Here is a 16,086-nt window from a genome sequence, read left to right on the forward strand (position 1 = left end):
CCTAGACAGATATATAAACCCCCACTTGCCTTGTTTCCAACCCTCACAACCTCTGAGGATGTCTGCCATAGATCTGACCAAAATATCAGGAGAGAATGCTTCTGGAACATGGCCATACAGCCCAGAAAACTCACAGCATCCCATTACATAGAACCACAAGAAAACTCATAACCCAACAAACAATAATAACCACCTACAACTCAACAAATGTCTTAAGTTAATTAAGCAGGTTCAGATCAGATGGGTACTGTGCCCTGTCGTAACAATTGGGACGGCACATCTCACGCATGCGCATGAACAACCCACTCATCACATGGAAGAACCTGAAGGATCGGAGCATAAGGGCGCATGAGGAACTACTTAAGAGACGCACTCCACCTTTAAGTTAGTGTGGTCTCACACTCAACACTAAAGCAGCGGATTAACTCAATGGTTTAATATCTGCTGGAAGAAAAAGATTCTAATTCCATCCCTTGGAATGGCGTCGTTGCTCCCAAAATTACCAGGTTCTTGCCAGCCTAATTAGACATGCTAATATTCACTAGAGCGGACGAATGAGACCAAAGAGGAGGTGAAATTGCTGTTCATAGAGCTAGGTAATTAGAGAGAAGCAAGTCTCAGAATTCCGGTTGCATTCAAGCCTAAATGTGTCCACAAACGAAACCAAGCGGGATAGGCTCCCGGATCTGCGCCTGCGCGGGGCGACAAGGCGGGACTTCTGGTATGCAGCGGAAAGGCCCTTTGCGGAGTGTGCCTGAGGTAAACAGAGTCCCCTTCGCGGCCTGTTTTGAAAGAGGGAAGCGGTGGAGGCCCGAGAGGTGGAGGCGTCGGGAGAGGAGCCCTGGGCCTCCTCCCTGCGCCTTTTCGCAAATGGAGGCGAGGGTGAGGCCGCAGACCTGCTGCGCGACCTGGCGGCGGCGTTGGGCCGCTCTGCCGCGCCTCTGGAGCCGAGGGCCGACGCAACAGCCACTGACAGGGAGACGGATGCCGGCCTCGCCTTCTCCAGCCTCGTCTCCAAACTGGGGGAGGCCCAAGGCTTGGAAGGGCCCGTGTTCGTCTTGGCGGCGGCCCACTCGGCCCATCCGGGGACAGCGCGTCAGGCCCAGGCGCTGCTGGACAACCTCCTCCGGGTTCGGGGATGTCAGTCCGTGCCTGAGTTCCTCCGAGGCGCCTGCGAGGGAGACGAAGGCTGCTTGGCCGAGGTGATGCGCTTTCTGGAGCCGGAGCTGAGAAGGTATGGGCTGAGCAATAACAACAACAACAACAACTGTATTCTTATATCCGGCCCCATCTCTCCGAAGGGACTCGGGGTGGCTCACATGGGGACCAAGCCCAGCAATACACAATCAAATAAAAGGTAAAGGTTTCCCCCGACATTAAGTCCAGTCCTGACTGACTCTGGGGGTTGGTGCTCATCTCCATTTCAAAGCCGAAGAGCCGGCGTTGTCCGTAGACACTTCCAAGATCATGTGGCTGGCATGAGCGCCGTTACCTTCCCGCCAGAGCGTCACCTATTGATCTACTCACATTTGCATGTTTTCGAACTGCTAGGTTGGCAGGAGATGGGGCTAACAGCAAGCACTCATTCCGCTCCCAGGATTTGAACTTGGCACCTTTTGCTCCGCAAGTTCAGCAGCTCAGTGCTTTAACACACTGTGCCACCATTTAAAACTTATAAACATAAAATCATAAAACATATAATACATAAAAACATACTCAAGCAAAAGCTATTAGTCAGGCACAGTAAACATATTCCACTGGGGACAAGGCAAATGTTGTCTGTATACAATATCTTATAACGCTCTACTGAATGGACCGGAGGAAGAGCAGTAACTGGGTCTAGGTGGAGGTAAGGGACAGTCATCAATTTATGCCAATTTAATCAAGTGCACATTTAATTAATGCACAGGTTTCCAGATGTTTACGGAATGTGGCCAGGGTGTGGGTTAGTCTATTTTCTCTCGGGAGGGAGTTCCAGAGCCGGGGGGCACCGCCGAGAAGGCCCTCTCCCTCGTCTCCACCAACCATGTTTGAGAGAGCAGTGAAAACGAGAGGAGGGCCTCCCCAGCAGATCTCAGAAACCACACAGGCTCGTAGTAAGAAATGCAATCAAAGAGATAAGCCGGATCCAAACTGTTTAAGGCTCATCCACCTCATCACATTGAGGCACTTCCCCCTCGTAGGACACTTCAGCCCCTTTTCAAGCAGAAAGAAGTATGAGCTCATCACATGAGTTAAGTTATTTCTGGCTATCATGCATAGCTCTCCGTGGTTGAAAAGAGGCAGAAGTGTCCTGAAAGTAGAGAACTCTGGCAATCAACCTACTGCAGAAGCTGTTTATTCTGGGCCAGCAATAAGGACAAAATGCATGGAGCATAAAAAGCTCTGTTGCACCCCCAAATGAGGCTGCAAGGTTTTTATCACTTTGACAGAGAATTAAAGACACATTCTCATTGGTCTACAGAAATCAGTTATCTCATTGGTCTGGCTATACATTGGTGGAGGCTCCTTCTTTGGAGGCTTTTAAGCAGAGGCTGGATGGCCATCTGTCGGGGGTGCTTTGAATGCGATTTCCTGCTTCTTGACAGGGGGTTGGACTGGATGGCCTATGAGGTCTCTTCCAACTTTACTATTCTTCCAACTTTTACTTTACTATTTACTACTACATTGACTCTCCATAATTCTAACAGTCAGGAAGCCACATGTGGGATCTTAACAATGTCACAATTATAGTCTATTGTTCTCTGACATAACACATTGACATACAGTAGAGTTTCACTTATCCAACATAAACGGGCCGGCAGAACGTTGGATAAGCGAATATGTTGGCTAATAAGAGATTAAGGAGAAGCCTATTAAATATCAAATTAGGTTATGATTTTACAAATTAAGCACCAAAACATCATGTTATACAACAAATTTGACAGAAAAAGTAGTTCAGTATGCAGTAATGCTATGTAGTAATTGCCGTATTTACAAATTTAGCACCAAAATGTCACGATGTATTGAAAACATTGACTACAAAAATGCATTGGATAATCCAGAACGTTGGATAAGCAAATGTTGGATAAGTGAGACTCTACTGTACATTCTCTCAGAGATCCTGAAAATTATCCCCTATGTCTTGTTGAAAGGATCAGATACCTTGAAGTGGACAAGACCTCTCTTTGCCAATGGCTTTCAAGAACTGCTATCAGTCAGAAGTAGATAATACAAGGTGAGGCAGATGAAAGAAAGTCTGATCTGTAGAAAGGAGCTTCCTGTGTTGTGGCTTGCCCCTTTCTAGCTATTTATTCAAAGCCACATTGCAAACCTTCTCAGGGGTATCATGATTCTCTTTCCTCTGCTTCAGAGAAACATGGCAGCACAACCCATCAGCAAAGTACATCTTCTGCTCAGTGCTCCAGCAAGTCACAAGACCCTGGCTCAGCCAGCATTTAGAGAAGGTTCTGCCCCCTGCATTGCTCCTGTCAGATGACTATCGTGTGGAAAACAAAATCCTGGGAGTAAAGTGCCTGCACCACATCATTAGGAATGTGGTAAGGAAAGAAAATTGGGGGGGGGGGGGGAGTGGTGGCATCTCTGTTATCACCTACATATATATCCATACGTGTTACAGGGTCTCAGAACTGAATCCTCATTTCTAAAAATAACCAATACCAGTAAAATCAGTGGCTGAAGAAAATGTCTTCCTGAATTACTATAACTCCAGAGTAAGAAATATGTCAGCCCCAACATAAAATGGGGCTATTGACCCACCTCAGTTATCATGGGACTAAAATGGCCATGAGAATCAACAGTTATGAGATTATCAAGGGAACCAGACTTTGATCTAAGTCAACAACATGTCAAGTCTGCATTGCGATGGGATTAGTGCCAAAGCACAGTGTAGATGAAGCTATAATAATAATCAGACCCATTCCTTTGCTTTTTTTTCTTTATAAATCCAATGTTAGCTCCAACCAGAAAATAACCATCAAAATCAACAGGACACATACATTTCTGCTTGCTTGCAAAAAAACCTTTGAAATCAGGACATGGATGGTATGAATAGTCCAGGTCTGTCCGCTTTGGTTTCTGTGAATGATGGAAGTTATACTTTACGTGAGTCTTGGTGACTCATGTAAAAGCCTTTATAGCTATTGCCTTCAACCGTGGCTACCTTAGAGGTCTTGAGAAATTCCCAAGCAGAACATGAAGGATCTAATTTCATGCTAAATATCTTGTAATCAAATTTATTCTGTTTCTAAATGGCATTTATTTAGTTATTTTGTATGGTAGATCTGGCGGTAAAGCCCTCATTTGAGCTTTGGCTTTTTAATCTCAGGCATGAATGATGGAAATCTTGGTGATTTCTTTCTGTAAGCTTTTGCAAGTCAAATTGTCACTGATTTCCTCTTGTTGCAGCCTGCAGCTGACCTCTGCCAATTCAACAGGGTGCAAGTTGTAAATCATGCCCTTTCCCTCCACCTCTACAGCAAGGAGGCTCATCTCATGCAGGTAATTTACAGCATAGCCCTGTACTTGTCTGCTCAAAAGCAAGAGTCATTTACTTCCTTCCAGGAAAGCACCCATAGGATTGCAGCCTTAAGAACTAGTGTTTTTAGGCATGTCTCTTAACTCTCTATTAGTGGCTTAAAAACAGGTCTGTGATCCTTCAGCTCTCTGCAGCCAGTTGGTAGCTGAAGACTCCTTGGAGTTGGTTTTGATGAATTTCAGCTCATTGTTATGATTTCTACTGCTGCAAATTTGAATCAGTTTAAAGAACTAATCTGCAGCTATTCTCATTGCTCTTCCTTAGTGATGGCAAAGTTAGAATACTGCCATGTGGATCTGGGCAACCATTCTTGTCTCAATGAGCCATGAAACACAATGGGTGATCTTTGGTCAATTGCTCAAATAAATACTAAAACATAATCTCATGACTAAAACAGATTTTGTTGCCATGTGTCTTGGATTTGCTGCCAATCCTGGAGAAGTCCTCACTACAGCAGTCCCACAACCCCCCACTTGTCACACCTTCTGATGAAGTGTTTCAGCTTGTACTGACACACATGGAAGCAGAGCCCCAGCTGTCCTTACGGAGGATCTATGCCAGGAACCTGCCTACCTTTGTAAAGAGGTAAGGGATAGAATTGCTGTTTTCTTCCTCCATGCTTATTTGTGTACTTTAAAAGCAAATATAAACTTTAACTAATTTATCTTTGAAAGATTCGGCATTCAGATCACTCAGCACCTGAAAAGGCTACAACAAGTGATTGTTGGCTACTTGGAGATTGCTGATGGACCCGAAGAAGTTGCTAGATTGGCAATATTGGATACTCTGAAGTGTACTATACAACACACCTGGCCCAGGTACCTGATTAAATTGATATCTTGCCTTTCCTGTAATAAAGTCAAGGCAGAATACTTGACTCTTCTTCTCCTTTTTTCCTCAGGATGAAGTGTGATGTATAGTCATGTTGAGACTGAGTGGACCAAGAGTTCACATTTAGTTTCATATCTTAATAGAGAGTCTTAAACTAACACTTTTTATTAGTTCAATGTGCTTAGAGGCAGAATATCTATTGCAGGATATGAAAAATGTGTGGCCTCCAGATTATAATTCCTGTAATCTCTTACCATAATGCCGCCTGGAGCTAATGGAGATTGTGGACTAAAATCTCACCAGAGATCAGGAGTTCTCCACTAACCTATTTATTTGCTATCCTTGATCATCTTCCACCATGGGGCCCAAACCATCTTGCAGTGCTGTGATGATCAATTGCCTTGGGGGGGGGGGGGGGTTGCAGAAAGTCATTAATACCAACAGTAAAGATAGGCCAAAAGCGGAACTTCCCAATGAGTCTAACATGATCTTACAATTCCTTTGTTCCAGAATGACCTGCCATCTCAGTGTGCTCTTGAAGGCTTTGCTGAAAATGATGTGGGATGTATCTACAGACAATAGTTTTACACCTGAACCGGTGAAAGCAGAGTTGCTGCAGAGAGCCACAGAATGCCTTCTCTTATTGGATCATTCTACTCATGGCCAAGTGAAGGTGAGAAATCTTTAGATTTAGACCCTAATCAGTTGTCCCTAGGTGTTGAGGTGAGCAGCTACCTGGGGATGAGGACACATATTCCCCTCGCAGGACCCTAGAAGACTACAGCTTTCAACCTCCACATTTGGAATGCTGAAAGTAATTTCCCCCTTACTGAGGCTTACTTAGCAGGATAAACAATTGGTTATTATGAGATAATTTTATTTCACCCTCTTTCTTTTGGTAGTCCTATTCTGCCATTCAAAACTTAGCACCACATTGGCTTTCTATACTGCATTGTGTATAAGTCAACCTCATGTATAAGTTATAAAGAGCCAGTATGGTGATATATAGTTAGAAAGACTGAAAATTGTGAGATGTTGGCTTAAGGAAGTCCCAGTGAAACCCTAAAAGTCACTTTATTTCAACACGTCCTGCCTCACAAGTTTCTCATGATAAAGTAAGGGTGAGGCATGTACCTTGCTTTAAGATCACTGGAGATAAAAAAATCCTGCTATAAATATAATGTACGTTTTTCTCTCCTCATAAATTCCAGATTCTTTTGCAAGGAGTCTACCATCATTGTCAAAATGATCACCTCAAGAATTACCTGAAGAAAGTACAAATGGAGCCTGTAGAAGTTTGGCCTCCTGGAAAGCTCAATAAAGATGTTTAGTAAGGATTAGATTATTCAAGATTGGAAGACTAACTCTCTTTTTGTAAATTACAGCCTGCTTATCCTGATACAAGAACTCTTTATAATGGGAAATAATACATTATTTAAAAAATTGAAATGTATAGTTTCTTCACTTATTAATATATCACTTTTATAATAAAAGCCTGAAAAGCATTTGCGCATTTATCTCACTGTTGACTTACAATTCCCATGAGCTGACTCAGTGTCTATACTATCTGAAGCTAGTGGGAGAAACAATATACTTTCCTCAGAACCTTTCATGTTTCTCAGTATTCAAAAGTATACTTCCAAAACATTCACTGTAGCATTTCTGAAAAACAGTATTACAAGTCCTTCAGCTGAATGAATACCCGTTGGGACTGAGATTGTTTTTGAATGAGTATTTTCATCACTGAAGTTGCTAAAAGTTTTTCCTCGAACAGTATATCACAGTTCACAAATGTTGGGTAAGTCACGTTGCTTTTGATTTTGACAGTGGTTCTGTTTCCTGCTCATACTCTATTTCGACATAAGCTCGTTTCCTTCTTGCTGGCCCCTTCAGAGGAGTTTTCCCCTTGGACTTGGGCTCCATCTCTCTCTCTTCATCCTCACTGGATGTAGCCTCTTCCTCATCTTCATCACTGGTAGTTGCCAGTTTATCCATATCCTTGAACAGAGAAAGGGTATTAGTAGTGAAGACAAATGCTTCTGATGAATCAAGAGGCCTGAGTAGAAGTGCTGAACTTGGGCACTCAAATTAGATTCCAATATTGCTGTTTTCTAAATACAAGAACATATCTATCACTGTATGAAATTAGCAATGTGTGTATCTTATACATAAAAATGACTTATAAAATTGTATAATATTAGAAGTGGGAGGCAAAGAACACAAGCACTACAGTATCACACATTTTGGCTTAAGAACATGGCAGATTTTCCTAACCTGGTGCCCCCCTGAATGTGTTGGACAACAATTCCCATTCCTTCCATGGGAAGGGTAGCTGTAGAGAAGATGGAAGCTGGTGTCAAACACATCTGGAGGGCAACGGATTGAGGAAAGGCTGTAGAAGAGCAAGGGGACCTCCCAAATTTTCACTTACCTCAAAGTCACTGAGATCACTCTCATCCACTTCTACAAACTCCCTCTTTGAATCCTGCAGAGATAAAATTGCGAAAATTGAGCATACTGAGAAAGAGAGGGAAACATTTCTTCTCATAAAACTTCAAATCTGTTTAATGAAGAGTTTATCTGTATACAGAGATGAACAAATCCAAAGACTAATGGTATCTAATGGAACCATGATGAAGACCACAAACAAGAGTTTGCCATCTACTCTGGGGACCTCTTCCACAAATGGTGTACTTTTATATCTTTTGTTGAACTGATTTTGACTAAATAGACTATTTAGAGTTCATCTGATATGCCAACTATTTCCATGCAGTTTGAGAGTGATTACCAAACTTCCTTTTTGCTTCACTGAAATTGTAAGTAAACTCAATTAGAGAGCAGTACTTAAATTTCAGTTTCATAATTCCAGCTCCACAAATGATCTTTCAAGCAACTCCCTGTCACTGACCAATGGAACTGGAAGTAGGATATGCACACATCCATACACAGCATTTTTGGCACAGCAAAAAGATAATCATGGCTTCTTTTGAAACCGGTAGACAACCTAGGTTCTTGATACTGACAGTAACAATAATGTTCTATACATAATTGCATCTTTTTAAGATTTGTATCTTAATCACATAAACATTTAATATTACAAGGAGATGAATAACACAGCCATTGTTACATTTCCCTTATTATTTACTATAGGAGGAAATTTAAAAGGAAAGGATTGCATTCCAAAACAAATACATTATAAGATTATCTGGAAAACAAAATTCCTTCCAGATTGGAAAGACGAAAAACGTGCAAAAAAGTAACAAAAAAATTACATTTTCCTCCTCTTCTTCCTTCTCCACATCTGAGTCACTTTCACTCTCCACCTCCTGGTGTTCTAGAGCTTTGTCGAAGGCATGGATAGGGAAGTTATAGATATCGCCATACTAAACAGGCCAAGAAAAAGCAAAATATGATTAGATGATAGCCAACCCACAGATGAACTGAAAAGAAAAATCCCCCCAAAGCCAGAGCTCTCAAAACACGTTATGGAATTTTTAGATTCTGGCCAAATAGTAATAGTTTTTAGGTATATATGTCAGTGTCACTTCAAGCACTGTTTACTGGAAATCATCTGATAATATGAACTTCATGTACTGCTTTATGAGACCATACCGTGTCCTGCTTGAGTCTCTCCAACAGTTCTTTTTCAATGGCATTGTCCAGCTGAGCTGCAACCAGAGCTTTTTCCTGGGGAGATAGGAAGATGAGGTTAATGCTGGAAGAGAAAGAATTTAAGGGGAATAATAGTAGAGTCTCACTTATCCAACATAAACGGACCGGCAGAACATTGGATAAGCGAAAATGTTGGATAATAAGGAGGGATTAAGGAAAAAGCCTATTAAACATCAAATTATGTTATGATTTTACAAATTAAGCACCAAAACATCATGCTTTACAACAAATGGATAGCAAAAGTTCAGTACACGATAACGTTATGTAATAATTACTATATTTATGAATTTAGCACCAAAACTTTGCAATGTATTGAAAAATTGACTACAAAAACATTGAGTACTAAAAGGGAAACTCCGTTAGATAATACAGAACCTTGGATAAGCAGAGTTTGGATAAGCGAGACTCTACCATTTATGCACAATGTTCAGTGTATTTTATCCCAGTTGTGTCAATAATAATTTATAAGCGGGTTTTTTTCCAAATTAAAGTCCATTGTTTTTCTTCTATGGTTGAATAATATAAACAAAAATGTTTGTACCTCTCTCCTCTTCTCACGCCTTTCAATCTTTTTGCTTAATGGAACGAGCTTTCTCCTGCAAAGGGCAAGATGTGGTTAGTAAAGGGAAGCCACTTTCAATTCTGTTCCAGAAAGGTTGAATATAAATATAAATATTATATTCATAATAAATAAAGTAGCTGGCCAAATGAGGCACTTGTATACAACTCTGAAGAGGCCTCCAGTCTTTGAACTATGGTCTTTGAACTTATATCCATCATCCCTCACCACTTTTTTGGGCTACAAGGAAAGGAGTCTAACACATCTGGAAGATCTCAAGCTATGCTAGTAAGAAGGGTCTACTGGGGTCTCCTTTTGCTTTATGACACATATAGGAAACACCTAAGTCAACAGCATCACTAGATAGAGCAGAAGAAATGCTAAAGAAAGAACTAGTGTAAATCTGTAGAGAAGCAAAAGCCTCATGAAAAGGCTAATGTACTTTGACTCATGCATTACAGCACACCAAAGGGCCACATCCCTTGACGTAGCACCCTCAAGGCCAAATTAAGATAAGCTCCATTCTCTTCATGGTTTTGCAAAACAGACTTTCTAAATATTAAACTATGTAGGAAGCACTTCCTTAAAAGGCTAATTGGCGCTCTTGGAGAGCCAGGAGAGGACTTTGCCCTTTGTTTGCCAGAATGGGGCAAAAGATGTGAATCCAAGGCTGTGCGTTGACTTGACTTACTGTCTCTTCAGCGTCAGCTTGCGGATCCGGATCAGGTACTGTGTGATCTTGGTGAAGCGCTGCTTGCATTTGTGCCGGATGAAGCGGGGCCAGTAGATCAGGTTCTCATCAATCTCCTCCAGTGCTTTCTCATAGTTTTTACTCAGTCGGACCTGCCAGCAAATAAGGTGAAAAACAGGAAGGTAATGGCCAAGTCTGACTACGAAGTAACACATAGCCCATCATGTCTGGGACAGGTAGAGGTCAACAGTGAAACAAACAAGAATTTCAATATCATCTTTTCAGAGTAGCCTTTGATTCTGCATCCTGGTAAACACTTGCAGCCCAACAACACTGGAGCGTGACAGATTATCTCTTTCTTGTTGCCAATTTTATTTAATTTTGTTACCTTAAGCACAATATATGAAACAAATATCAACAGGGCCACGTGCAGACTGGCAATTTAGAAGGATGGCTTACCCGCTCCCACAGCCGGTTGGGGAAAGCAGCCCGTTCAATGGTCTTCATGTACAGGTAGCATTGTCCTGGAAAGGAAAAGTATACACCTCTATTCATTTAATGCCAGGTTTGCCATACCTTCAAGTCATCAGATGAAGAAATATGCCACAACAGAAGGCAAAACACAAAATCAAAATTACTGAAACTTCAGTCTGCTTGCAAAAGGGTAACTGTCACTACTTCACTTTTTATGAGATCTACTCAAAGTTGGCAGCTTCTCCAATATTTTCCTTTTTTATTCTGTCAACAGCCAACCATTTTAACAGGTTTCCAACAGTGAAAAAAGCACTGCAAAGCCCATAGGCGCTGTCAGGGCTTCCCATTGTGCAAATATGAATGAGATTGACTTAATTGTTCAAGTTCTAGCTGAGCAACAAAAACTGATGTGAAAAGAAAAGCGTTTTATATCTCCTTCGTAAAACTGAATTACCTTGTCACAAAAGAACACATATCTGAACAGTGTGTTCCCAACATGAAAGGTTTGGAAAGCTCTGTTATAGACCCTTCATCAAATCAACGAAACCGGAGCATCATCTCCAGGAACCCATCCAAAGATCCTCACCTTTCTCCTCCTTAATAGTTGCATACTGGCTGTTGGCCAAGGGGCAGGAGGAGCGGTTGCACAGGCCCGTGATATTGAATTCATTCCGGCAAAAGCTCTGTGTTTTTGTCCTGCAAAGAAGAGAAAAGCAGGTCGCTGCTGCCAGCAAACAGGCCTTTTTCCATCTATGACAAGCGAGGCAACTGGCACCCTATCTATCTGATGAGACGCTGGCAACAGTCATCCATGCCACGGTCATGTCTAGGCTGGACTATTGCAATGCCCTGTATGTTGGCCTTCCGATGTCCACGACCCGAAAGCTCCGTATTGTTCAGAATGCGGCAGCCAGGCTACTCACAAGAACACCCATGAAATGCCACATAACACCAGTGCTGCAGCATCTGCATTGGCTTCCAACTGATTTCCGTGGTCTATATAAGATGCTAGTTCTGACCTTTAAAATTCTTTACGGCCAGGGCCCATCGTACCTTAGGGACTGTCTCTCCTTCTCCCATCATCGGAGGTCGCAATGACCATCCCAACGCGACTTACTTTATATACCAGGTCCTAGAGAAGTGCACTTGGAAAGGACCAGGTGCAGAGCTTTTTCTATTCCTGCCCCTGCCTTATGGAATGCCTTGCTGCCCTATATGAGAGCCATGCGTGAGTTAGGGCCTTTTACCCTAGCACTCAAGACCTGGCTCTTTACTAGAGCTTTTAATCTATATTAATTTTATCAATATTTGTATGTATGTATTTTTATCCTTTACAATTTTATCTTGTAAATCGCCTAGAGCATCTTGGATGGAGAGTGATTAATAAGTAATTAAATGATGATATTGATTATGAAAAGAAGTGGAACATAAATTTTATACATTTCAATAGAGACAGAACACTAATTCTGAGCCTTGTGGCAGGACCGTACTTTAGATCCAAGGGTATCACCAACAAGTTAGAAATCTTGCTTAGTCAATAAATAAGGCAGTTGAAAAACCGACTGAAATAAACTGGGCGAAACAGCAGAACCAATGCATTCTATAGCACTTGAATTCAAGACAGAGAGAAGAACTCAGATCAGGAATACTCACTTGATCTTAAATGAGCAGAACTGTCTGTTGCCAAGAGTGTCCCAGACAATCTGATAAAAGATAATATTATAGTTTACTTACAGAAAACATCACAAGCAATAAACTCTATTTAAAACTGTTTAAAAGCACTCCACTGCCAGGGTGCTACAATGAAGGCCCCCTCTTAAGACACTCCTTCCGAAGGAAAGACCCACAGGATTCCCCCACCTTGAACTTTAATCTTCCGGTCCCCCCCCCCCCCCACGTGCAAACCCCCTCCCAGACTCGCATCTTTCTTCCCTCCCCGACTCACGTCGTCTGAATGCATCCCGCAACCACGAGGACGGCTCCACGGAAGTGATTCGAACAACTCAATGAAGGAGGGACCAGATCTCGCGAGACTTACGGACTTTAGCCTAGTAAGCCGCGTTGTCACTGCGCATGCTCTTGCTGTATAGTAAAAAAAGGTAAAGGTTTTCCACTGACGTTAAGACCAGTCGAGACCAGAGAGTTTCGGGATTTAGTGTAGCTCCTTCTTTCGCCGGCAGGTGGCAGCGCCCGGCGGATAATAACAACAACAACTTTATTTCTGTATCCGGTCTATCTCCCCAAGGGGACCAAGCCCTGTACAGTATAAAAAGGTAAGGTAAAGGTTTCCCCTGACGTTAAGTCCAGTCGTGACCGACTCTGGGGGTTGGTTGGTGCTCATCTCCATTTCTAAGCCGAAGAGCCGGCGTTGTCCATAGATATCTCCAGGTCATGTGGCCGGCATGACTGCATGGAGCGCCGTTACCTTCCCGCCGGAGCGGTACCTATTGGTCTACTCACGTATATAACATGCAAATAAAACAAACATATAAACGATAAAACATAGTGAACAGTCAACCAGAATTGAGGCACTGTTAGGGTATTCAGTGATTCCCACCTCTTACTTGCTTGCTTTCCAAGTTTTGGGTTGCTGTCAGTTTTCCGGGCTGTATGGCCATGTTCCAGAACCAGAACACAAGCATTCTCTCCTGTCGTTTCGCCCACATCTCTGGCAGGCATCCTCAGTGGTTGTGATGTATATTGGAAGCTAGGCAAGTGAGATGTATATATCTGTGGGAGGTCCAGGGCGGGAGAAAGAACTCTTGTCTGCTGGAGGAAAGTGTGAATGGTGCAATTGACTGCCTTGTTTAGCATTGAATAGCCTTGCAGCTTCAAGGCCTGGCTGATTCCTGCCTGGGGGAATCTTTTGTTGGGAGGAGTTAGCTGGCCCTGATTGTTTAATGTCTGGAATTCCCGTTTTCTGAGTGTTGTTCTTTATTTACTGTCTTGATTTTAGAGGGTTTTTTTTGTAAATAAGGTACAACACTCTGAAAGCAGGGGAACTGATGGAACAGGGGAGTGATGAAAGTTGTAGTTCACCCAGCATCAAGACACAGCACTGTGACCCCCTAGGCCATATTTAGCACACAGAACCCCCATGACTAATGAAAAATACTGGAGAGGTTTCACTGGACTTCACCTTGATTTTATAGCCATTGTAGGTAGCGGGATTTATAGTTCACCTGCAATCAAAGAGCACCCTGGACCCCACCAACAAAGGACCTGCAACTAACTTAGCACACAGAACCCCCATGACCAATGAAAAATATTGGAGAGGTTTGGGAGGAATTCACCTTGATTTATAGGAATTATAGTTCGCCTACATCCAGAGAACACTGTGAATGCAAAGAACAATGGATCTGCACCAAATTTGGCACACATGCCCAATATGTCCAAATTTGAATAGTGGTGGATTTGCAGTGGAATTTGCCTTGACATTTGTTAGTTGTAGATACTGGGATTTGCAGTTCACCTGCAATCAAAGAGCACTCCAAACCCCACCGATGATTGACTGGGACCAAACTTGGCACAGAGAACCCCCGTGACCAACTGAACATACTGCTGAGGTTTCTGGGAATTTACCTTGATTTTGGGACTTGTAGTTCACCCGCATCCAGAGAAACAGTGACCCCCACCAAGAATGGACTGGGACCCAACTTGGCACAGAGAAGCCCCATAACCAACTGAACATACTGCTGGGCTTTGTGGGAATTAACCTTGATATTGAGAGTTGTAGTTCACCCTTATCCAGAGAGCTCTGAATCCAGCTGACATGGATCAGCACCATATTTGGCACACAGGCACCATGAGTGCATACAGGCCTGGTTTGGGGGTGATTGACTTTGGCATATGGAAGTTGTAGTTCACCCTTATTCAGAGAGCCCTGAACCTAGCCAACAAATAACCAAGCCGTCAAATGCCCTTTTCAAATAATCCGGGCACTGCCGGGTCCCCAAGCTAGTATATAATAAATAGGGCATGTTAAAGTGAGCTTGAGTATGCTTCATTTTAGCTGCTCAATTGTCTGCAAGAATATTTTTTAAAATCATTTATTTGTGAGCAAGTTAGTGGATGATGATTCATGCGTCATATGTGTGCTAGTCTTCTCTCCAGTCATCTCTGCCAGTCTTTGGGAAAATGGCACCATGAGTCAGGATCTCCCAGGGACCCTCCCAGTCACATTGTATTTATTATATTTTAATTGTATTTTTACCTAACCCACACAGTACTATAGTTTTTTAAATTAATTTTTGTATTCACTTTGTTTTAAACAGGGACCAAAGTGAGTGATTGTCAGCCACCTTGAGTCCCCACAGGGAGAAAAGTGGGATATAAATGAAGTAAATAAAAAAGTAAATAGTCAGATGCATCCAGGAAGTCAACAAATAGGATCCATTTTCCACCTTATCACATTGAAAAATGTTCCAGTTGTAGGACACTTCAGCCTTTTTTCAAGCATAGAGAAGCATGGAGCTCATAAGATGAGTTAAACTACTTCTGGCCATCATGCAAAGCTCCCCTTGGTTGAAAAGAGGCAGAAGGAGGAACTCTGGCAATCGACCTCATCACAATGAGAAATTTCCCCTTCATAGACACTTCAGAAAACCAAGATTATGGCAACCAGACTGATTAATAACTGGCAAATAGAGGGAGAAACGTGGAGGCAGTGACAAACTTTATATTTCTAGGCGCGAAGATCACTGCAGATGCAGACTGAAGCCAGGAAATCAGATGTTTCCTTCTTGGGAGGAGAACAATGGCCAACCTCAACAAAATAGTGAAGAGCAGAGACATCACACTGGCATAGTCGAAGCAATGGTATTCCCCATAGTAACCTATGGATGCGAGATCTGGACCATAAGGAAGGCTGAGCAAAGGAAGAGAGATGCTTTTGAATTTTGGTGCTGGAGGAAAATCCTGAGAGTGCCTTGGACCGCAAGAAGATCCAATCAGTCCATCCTCCAGGAAATAATGCCCAATGGCTGCTCACTGGAGGGAAGGATATTAGAGGCAAAGTTGAAGTATTTTGGCCACATCATGAGGAGACAGGAAAGCTTGGAAAAGATCATGATGCTGGGGAAAATGGAAGGAAAAAGGAAGAGAGGCCGACCAAGGGCAAGATGAATGGTATCCTTGAGGTGGCTGGCTTGACCTTGAAGGAACTGGGGGTGGCGACGGCCGACAGGGAACTCTGGCGTGGACTGGTCCATGAGGTCACGAAGAGTCGGAAAGGACTGAGTAATTGGACAACAACAACAACAAGGAGAAGCAGGGGTGTGTCTCTCATGGACAGCAAAGAATTACAAGGTGAAGCGTTTGACA

General features: G+C 42.7%; 2 protein-coding genes and 1 non-coding gene across 3 annotated transcripts; 1 reads left to right on the plus strand and 2 right to left on the minus strand.

Annotated features, from left to right (window-relative positions):
* Positions 1-234: 234 nt before the first annotated feature.
* On the minus strand, positions 235-332 carry LOC134293566 (small nucleolar RNA U13). The gene has a single exon (XR_010000519.1). It is a non-coding gene; the product is annotated as a small nucleolar RNA U13 (small nucleolar RNA).
* Positions 333-645: 313 nt separating this feature from the next.
* tti2 (TELO2 interacting protein 2) lies at positions 646-6,873 on the plus strand. Its single transcript, XM_062961238.1, has 8 exons — positions 646-759; positions 795-1,234; positions 3,353-3,539; positions 4,408-4,500; positions 4,935-5,122; positions 5,212-5,355; positions 5,879-6,041; positions 6,580-6,873. The coding sequence occupies exons 1-8, from the start codon at positions 646-648 to the stop codon at positions 6,697-6,699; spliced, it is 1,449 nt and encodes a 482-aa protein (XP_062817308.1). The 3' UTR covers positions 6,700-6,873.
* A 212-nt stretch (positions 6,874-7,085) lies between these two features.
* Positions 7,086-12,836, minus strand: mak16 (MAK16 homolog). Its single transcript, XM_003224206.4, has 10 exons — positions 12,710-12,836; positions 12,418-12,467; positions 11,351-11,460; positions 10,750-10,814; positions 10,291-10,442; positions 9,582-9,636; positions 8,981-9,055; positions 8,641-8,751; positions 7,800-7,853; positions 7,086-7,366 (listed from the first exon to the last, which is right to left on the minus strand). Exons 1-10 carry the CDS (start codon positions 12,722-12,724, stop codon positions 7,172-7,174), a joined length of 882 nt encoding a protein of 293 aa, XP_003224254.1. The 5' UTR covers positions 12,725-12,836; the 3' UTR covers positions 7,086-7,171.
* Positions 12,837-16,086: the final 3,250 nt, after the last annotated feature.

Source organism: Anolis carolinensis, unplaced genomic scaffold (genome assembly GCF_035594765.1).
Source record: "Anolis carolinensis isolate JA03-04 unplaced genomic scaffold, rAnoCar3.1.pri scaffold_8, whole genome shotgun sequence".
Taxonomy (NCBI): Eukaryota; Metazoa; Chordata; class Lepidosauria; order Squamata; family Dactyloidae; genus Anolis; species Anolis carolinensis.

Excerpts from the sequence above, each read along its gene's own strand:
- tti2 (XM_062961238.1), top strand. The coding sequence starts at position 646 with ATGTGTCCACAAACGAAACCAAGCGGGATAGGCTCCCGGATCTGCGCC. Across the intron at positions 4,501-4,934 it reads AGGAGGCTCATCTCATGCAG|ATTTTGTTGCCATGTGTCTT; the intron begins GTAATTTACAGC and ends TGACTAAAACAG. Across the intron at positions 6,042-6,579 it reads CTACTCATGGCCAAGTGAAG|ATTCTTTTGCAAGGAGTCTA; the intron begins GTGAGAAATCTT and ends CATAAATTCCAG.
- mak16 (XM_003224206.4), bottom strand. Across the intron at positions 11,461-12,417 it reads TTCTGCTCATTTAAGATCAA|GACAAAAACACAGAGCTTTT; the intron begins GTGAGTATTCCT and ends TCTTCTTTGCAG. Across the intron at positions 7,854-8,640 it reads AGGAAGAAGAGGAGGAAAAT|GATTCAAAGAGGGAGTTTGT; the intron begins GTAATTTTTTTG and ends TTATCTCTGCAG.